At 38.2% G+C, this 7,186-nt stretch overlaps 6 protein-coding genes across 6 annotated transcripts; 3 read left to right on the top strand and 3 right to left on the bottom strand. All coding sequences in view use genetic code 12, as the record gives it.

Annotated features, from left to right (window-relative positions):
• Positions 1–244: 244 nt before the first annotated feature.
• KGF56_001900 (peptide-methionine (R)-S-oxide reductase) lies at positions 245–646 on the top strand (the record flags this gene model as incomplete). Its single annotated transcript, XM_049323072.1, has 1 exon — positions 245–646. One exon carries the CDS (start codon positions 245–247, stop codon positions 644–646), a length of 402 nt encoding a protein of 133 aa, XP_049181048.1.
• Positions 647–739: 93 nt separating this feature from the next.
• KGF56_001899 (trans-2-enoyl-CoA reductase (NADPH)) lies at positions 740–1,684 on the bottom strand (the record flags this gene model as incomplete). The annotated part of the gene is made up of 1 exon (XM_049323071.1): positions 740–1,684. The coding sequence occupies one exon, from the start codon at positions 1,682–1,684 to the stop codon at positions 740–742; it is 945 nt and encodes a 314-aa protein (XP_049181047.1).
• A 905-nt stretch (positions 1,685–2,589) lies between these two features.
• On the top strand, positions 2,590–3,042 carry MBF1 (Mbf1p; the record flags this gene model as incomplete). The annotated part of the gene is made up of 1 exon (XM_049323070.1): positions 2,590–3,042. One exon carries the CDS (start codon positions 2,590–2,592, stop codon positions 3,040–3,042), a length of 453 nt encoding a protein of 150 aa, XP_049181046.1.
• Positions 3,043–3,230: 188 nt separating this feature from the next.
• KGF56_001897 (uncharacterized protein) lies at positions 3,231–4,721 on the bottom strand (the record flags this gene model as incomplete). The annotated part of the gene is made up of 1 exon (XM_049323069.1): positions 3,231–4,721. One exon carries the CDS (start codon positions 4,719–4,721, stop codon positions 3,231–3,233), a length of 1,491 nt encoding a protein of 496 aa, XP_049181045.1.
• A 194-nt stretch (positions 4,722–4,915) lies between these two features.
• On the top strand, positions 4,916–6,481 carry KGF56_001896 (uncharacterized protein; the record flags this gene model as incomplete). The annotated part of the gene is made up of 1 exon (XM_049323068.1): positions 4,916–6,481. One exon carries the CDS (start codon positions 4,916–4,918, stop codon positions 6,479–6,481), a length of 1,566 nt encoding a protein of 521 aa, XP_049181044.1.
• A 73-nt stretch (positions 6,482–6,554) lies between these two features.
• KGF56_001895 (mitochondrial 37S ribosomal protein mS33) lies at positions 6,555–6,866 on the bottom strand (the record flags this gene model as incomplete). Its single annotated transcript, XM_049323066.1, has 1 exon — positions 6,555–6,866. One exon carries the CDS (start codon positions 6,864–6,866, stop codon positions 6,555–6,557), a length of 312 nt encoding a protein of 103 aa, XP_049181043.1.
• Between the last annotated feature and the right edge of the window lie 320 nt (positions 6,867–7,186).

The raw sequence follows: 7,186 nt of genomic DNA, 5'->3' as shown, positions 1-7,186 counted from the left end.
TAATTATATTAATGTATTAACACCCCGCTTGTCTAGACAAGCGGGGGGAGCTAATATCATATTCATTAATTAATTTTATATTTTATTATAATTAAGACCCTTTATTAAGTTGCTTAGATTCTTCTTCTTGAATAATAAGACAATCAAACTGTAATTTGTTAACCCAAAGGGTTTTTTTTTTTCTACTGTCTAGTATTACCATACAATTCAAATATATTAAATTTATAGCAATTTTGTTACCAAAATGTCAAGAAGTGAGAGCGAGTGGAGAGCAATTCTAACGCCTGAGCAATATAAAGTTTTAAGACAAAGGGGAACAGAGGCACCGTTTTTAGGGAAATACACCTATACAGCAGCTTCAGACCGTGGTGTTTACAGATGTGCCGCTTGCCTGCAACCGCTCTATATGGCAAACACGAAATTCCAATCGGATTGTGGCTGGCCAGCATTCTACCAAGCATTACCTGGCGCATTAATTGTCATAACTGATTTGCGTTATACGAGCCATGGAAGGTTAATGGAAGAAATAGCTTGCTCTAGCTGTGATTCTCATTTAGGTCACATTTTCAAAGGAGAAGGCTTTAGAACACCTACAAATGAAAGACATTGTGTCAATAGTATTTGCTTAAGGTTGGATAATCAATAATCAGAATAATAAGATGGAAACTTCTAGTGTCACTCGATAGCGTCACTAGACAGTGCTGCTCCACTATCTTGCTCCTGCTTGATAGTGTCCATATTACAAAATATATGGAATAAATACCTTTCTTTTCAACTTTTTGTAATCGTCTCCAAAAGTTTTCAAATATCTCTTGTGTTTCTTTACGGCCCAAAGCCACATCTGTCCCGTGCTAACAAAGAAAAATATCCATGCAGCCCAATTACCAACCAACAATGCATACACAAGCCATGACAAGGACTCAAAGAAATAGTTGGGACAAGAAACAAGATTGAAACCGTAACCATGAGGAATAACATATCTCTTAACATCTTGATCTCTAATTTGACTTAATATCTTGTGAGTTTTGTAGTTTGAAATCTCTGCAAAAGCCCATACTGCAATAAGAGAGTAAGTAACCCAGCTAGGCAATTCATTGACATGAAACACAAAACTCATTAAACCTGTATAGCCAAAAGACGGACCATAAACGAAATATGCCAAGTTAAACCCGGATAAGATCCAGTAGTGCGTTGAATTTTTGAAAATGTTGAAAATGGGCATGGTTGCGTTAGAAAATTTGTGAACATACAAAGTTTCATACTCACGCTTGGCAAAGTGTAATAACACAATAGCATATGCAAGTTTCTGGGTCTTGGTATGACTGAATGGTGGGACATTGTACAATGATTGAACGAAATAAAACAATGGATGGAAGATAAAAGGTCCAAAATATTCAACCAAAAAAACGGTTCTCCACGAGATTTGAGGACCCAAGTCTTTCACGTATAACTGGATGTTCGTTTCGCTTTTGGGAATACCATTTTGAGCAAAAGTTTGATGGGCAACTAACGGAACTTGTTTACCATTTTGGTCTAATCTAGTTAACCTAAGTCTGTGCTTAGAAAGGTGATTATCAGCGCTGAGCTCGTCGATCAACTCCTCGACTAACGAGTCCGTGGTCAATTCATTGGAAGAGTACGATTTTATCGATTTGGAACGAGACTTGACTTCAATTGTCGTCATAATGAAGCTATACTATATACTAGAAAGCAATAATGAATAATTCTATATACACTTTTTCGCTTTCTCCGTTTGAAAAATAGTGTTTCGACGCGCTACCACTAACCTCCTAACAAATTGTCGACACTATCGACACTATCGAACAGATAGTGGAGCAGCACTTTGTAACTTGTTACAACACCGACTAGCTTGTTACTCCACTATCTCGCTCTCCTCGATAGTGGACTTTTTGCAAAGAAACATATACAAGATTAAAATTAGTTTAGAATGTCAGTAAGCATCTTGGGTCCATCATTGCTAAGTACGCTTTGATTGTAAGGAGTTGCTAAGGAGAAGTTGTAGGTGATATAGAAATAGAAGAAGTAGAGGTAGTAGGAGGTGTTGAAGGAGACGTTGTAGGTGATATAGAAGGAGAAGGAGAAGTAGGGGTCATCGCTCTTGCTGCTCATCGCTCTTACTGCTCATCGCTCTTACTGTTCATCGCTCTTACTGCTCATCGCTCTTACTGCTCATCGCTTTTACTGCTAAGGGTTTGTTAAGGAGTTGTTAAGAGTTGATTTTGGGAGAGTAGAGTTGATTTTGGGAGAGTAGAGTTGATTTTGGGAGAGTAGAGTTGATTTTGGGAGAGTAGAGTTGATTTTGGGATATCATTGTTTGATGCCTCGAGAGTGTCATAAACAGTCAGTGCTGCTCCACTATCTCGCTCTGCTCGATAGAGTCGATAGAGTCGATAGAGTCGATAGACTCTAAAAGTCGTGCCATTTTGTAATCTCATGGAGAGATGTGGCGAAATCTTCTTTCCTTTTCTTTGTATGCTTTCGCATAGTGTGAGCAATACATGAATTTTTTTTCTCTCTCTTTATTTAATACTATTATCCATCTTTATTTGTCAATATAATTTATAAGGTATGTCAGATTGGGATACAGTAACGATTATCGGTCAAAAGGCTAGAGTTGGAGGTGGAGGTCCAAGAGAAAATGTTGCAAGAACACAGGCTCAGTTGAACGCTGCAAGAAGACAAGGATTAGTTGTTGGTACTGAAAAGAAATATGGTTCAGCCAATACCAAGTCAAATCCTGAAGGGCAAAAATTGACCAAGTTGGACGCTACAGATGATGTAGTGGCTGTGAAGAAAGTCGACTCTAGTGTCGGGAAAGCCATTCAACAAGCCAGACAAGAAAAGAAGTTGACGCAAAAGGATTTGGCTACAAAGGTAAATGAAAAACCAAATGTTATTAATGACTATGAAGCTGGTAGGGCTATTCCAAACCAGCAAGTTTTGGGTAAACTAGAGCGTGCATTGGGTGTCAAATTAAGGGGAAAGAACATCGGCGAGCCTTTGTTTGCAAAAAAGTCATAAAAAAAATTTTTGGTGGATCCGTGTTAGATCATAGAATCAAAACTAGTCTGATTATCAACTATCGAGCAGAGCGAGATAGTGGCGAAGCACTGACTAGTGACACTATTGTATTAGAAAGGAATTGCTTTATTTTTTTCCCTCTTTTTCCCTCTTTTTCCCAATTTTATCCCTTTTTCATTTTTTTCAATTTATCCCTTTACTTGAGAATTTTGAAATTTTGTTTGACAAATTGATTTGAGAAGATTCCTAGTCTTGGAAAACGTAGCTTTCTTATCCTTTTTGAGCAAAGAAGGTTCTTGGTTTCTCGCAAGATTCAGACTTCCATAAACTTGCAAACTACGCGATATCTGTTTATGTATTTTGTTCTTCTCCACATCCTTTATTAGCTCAGATGCTTGATTCATTTGGTAGCCAGCGTGATATAGCTTCTTTACCATAGGTCTTACCTGAACCAAATCCTCACGTGTTTTCGTAAAGCTATCTTCTAGCTCCTTAAAGTTGGATACTAGTGTACTATCAACAAGACTTTCTGGTCTTTCAACATTGTCTTTTGTATTTGAAATGCTTGTTAGTTTCTCAATGGGCGCAACGCTTGCCCTATACGTGGTTTCCCAATCTTCCAACTGCTGCTCTAGATTTTGTAAGCTCTTTGAAAAAAATTTGATGTTTTCAAGGTTCGACTTGTTCAATGGATTAGGCAATAGTGCTGGCCCACCATTTTCATTATCAAAAAAAGAGGAACCCAAAGTCTTCCACCCAACAGAAAATGAACCTTCCGTTAACACTTGTATCAATTCGTCCTTTATAGCTTTACCTATATCATATGAAGCATGACTTTCTACATTGAAGGTAGATCCTAAACGACTGTTTTCATCTTTTGCGAGCTGTGCTTTCAAATTCCATATCAAAAGTTGCCGCATCTTATCTTCTTCTGATGCCGATTGGTCCAAGAACTTGTGATAGCTTGATTGTGGTATCTCCAGATGTGGCTCTCCAATGAAGCCATTTCCAATAGCGCTCACTCTTTTTCCTCGAACCACCCCTGAAAGTCGTCGGCTACCACTACCTTGAGATCCTGTGCTAATGCCATAAGTTCCTGTAAGCGGGGACTTTAGTTTGCTCTTGATCGAATCGGAATGTTGGGACGAGCTTGGGCGGCTTGTTAATTTGTCTATTCGAGATGTAGATGAAGATGTGCTAGCTATATCTGGCCTTTTTTTATTGGCATTTAGTTGATGCAGGTTTTTCTTGAAGTTTCTTAGATTGAGGAAATCGTCCGAGGAATCGCTATCAAACAGATTTTCTCCGAGAGGCGTTTCATGCAATTGATTCACTGGTGTAGCAATTTTCCTTTTCTTCCTTATATCCAACGGCGGAGAGTACAATTGCTCTCGGTAATCACCATCACCACCATCATCATCATCACCACCACCATAGTTATCCGAGTTAGTTTCAGTAATCTTGGGCGTTTGGCTGGAGCGAGTACCTTGAGAGTTACTAGATCCAAATAATGTAGAAAGCCTATTTCCTCTATCTTTTGAAAGCAAACTACTGGTCTGCTTTTGGTGGTGCTTCTCATGCCTCTCATCTCCATCATTGTTATCAATGCCTTTTGATGTGCGTGGTCTTTTAGCGCTTTTCCCTTTTGATTTCGTAGATCTGCTTCTCCGAGAACTCATGATATCACTATAAGATATATGCAAAGCCAAGCAAATAGTCCGGTTTCCAACAAACCTGGTACTGTCAGTGGTGATAATGCTTTTCTATATACCTTGTACCTTCTTTATATATATATATATATATTTTCATTTGTATATTTGTTTTGCTTTTAGTGTGAGGAACAAAAAACAAAAACATTGATAACGAGACAAGTATGGTGAAGGTAGATGTGCATATTTCACCATGTCATCGGTATATAAGCCAGATCAAGATAGATGCAGAGACAACTACTACTTATTTAGAGATAATTGATGTTTCAACTAAACGGCAGCTTTGGAAATTCGATTTGCATTCGGTTTTGAGAAAGGAAAAGGTAAAAGTACGCGTCGATGAGGTGATTCAAGTTAAACAAACTCAATGGGAAGGCATACAAGTAGGATCTAGGAGTACGAAATTGGCAGTCTTGGTTGATAGGTACTCAATGGTGCTAATATTTGATGTTCGGGATGCGCACTCGCGTATAATCGTAATTAAACAGAATTTCAGTGAAGGGATTGAATCATTTTTATGGATCCCACCTGCAGATACAGCTAGTGGTGGTGGCGGTGGTGATGGTGATGGCGGTGGTGGTGGTGAAGGCGGCAAAAGTAGTTACATGAATTGTACTCAATTGTTGATTTTCGCCAAAAACAATCTCAGTGCCAAATTGTATTCTTTGGATTGTCCTAAGAAGTTATACACCATTCATAAACCCTTGAGCAATTGCATCCTATGCAGTCGCAATGGTCGTATCCAGTATTGGTCTATAATTGCAGATACAATGGAGTATAATGTGCCACCCACTATATACCAGTTTTATAATAGTGGACTGACGAGTACACTTGTTGCCAAGTGTAAACTACTGGCTTTTCTTACTAATGAAGCAACAATAGATTGGTCTCATAGTGGAAGCTGGCTCCTGATTTTGGATGGGTCTGATAAGCTTCTGGGATACAGTTTGAAAATTTATGGATCTTTGTCTATTGGGGTTTTGGAGCCGACTCTTGATATAGAGTTAAGCGAAAAGGAAGATACTTTTGGTGAGCGTTTGATGAAAATATACAATGATAAATTTCGGAGCAATTGGGTCATATTCAAGGAAAAAGAGTATTTGCTAATATCCAATATACTAAACGGTTTTATTGAAATACAAGTAGTTTCTATTGACTTGCTCCGGATTGTGCAACTTCAAAATTTGGAATTGACCAGTTTAAGAGGATGGATCGAGACAGATTGGAAAGTTGAAATTTGTAATCATTTTGCAGCACCAAACAGACTAGCTATTAGTTTATTACTGGTTAGACGCGATAATCTTATGTTCATTATCCTCAATGACGTTTATTGTCTTTGTTACAAAATTCATGCGCACGAGTACAAACTCAGTTTTGAGTATATTACTATGCTCAAAACTAAAACTCCAATCAGTTTTATTGAAAAAGCACAACTGCCTAGTAATGATTTGTTCATAATTACAAAGAGAGTAATATTCAAATATGAAGAAGAAGACGCGTCATTCAAGATTGTTGCAACTACTCTGAGAAATATTCAATCAGTTGCATTCCTTTCAAGCCAAGATTTTGTTGTGATTTACTCAGATTTTTTTGGAGGAAAACAGTGGGAAAAGTTGAGGTTATCAGCACCTTCTCTAGGGGACACACAAAACACCACATCAAATAGTTTATTTACACAAGAGGATATAACGGATACCTTTCATATGCAGAAAAAGTCAAAGGCCAAGTAACATATATACATGTATTGAAATAAGAAAACTTTAAACACGAAATGATATATATATATGTATATATATATAAAAGCTAAGATTTCTTCTTCTTTGGAGCACCTTTGTTTCTCCTCTTTCTGTCTTCAACCATATGCGTTCTATGTGCTTCTCTTGGATCCACTAATTTCAACTCGGGAAACCATTTCTGAAAATCTTTAAATGTGGGCACAGCATCGTTATTACCATAGTACTTAACAAGATCGGGACCCTTTAACGAAGCTCTCAAGATCTTTGCGGGGTTCCGCTTTCCTGTGGGGTTCCAAAATTGATCAAATATTTCAAAGCTCAACTTCCTGGCTTCCTGAAGCCGTTGTTTTGATGGAACGGCCCTTAGTATTGTCGACATACTTTGATAATTTTCCAAAACTACTTCAATATAAACGGAAAAACCTTTTTCAACTTTTACAAAAGGAATTTTTTGCAGGGAACTCATATGGTAGCAACACCATCATGACACTATCGAGTGACACTATCGAGCAGAGCGAGATAGTGTTGTAACAAGCTACCGAGTGTTGCTCCACTGTCGAGCGACACTATCGAGCAGAGCGAGATAGTGTTGTAACAAGCTACTGAGTGTTGCTCCACTGTCGAGTAGAGCGAGATATATTCAGTGTGCTCGATAGTGGAGCATCTCTGACTACACCGACCCTATCGACAGTATCGACA

Source organism: Candida oxycetoniae (genome assembly GCF_023343755.2).
Source record: "Candida oxycetoniae strain CBS 10844 chromosome Unknown scaffold83, whole genome shotgun sequence".
NCBI lineage: Eukaryota > Fungi > Ascomycota > Pichiomycetes > Serinales > Debaryomycetaceae > Lodderomyces > Lodderomyces oxycetoniae.
This window is presented reverse-complemented; position numbering and strand designations above follow the sequence as displayed.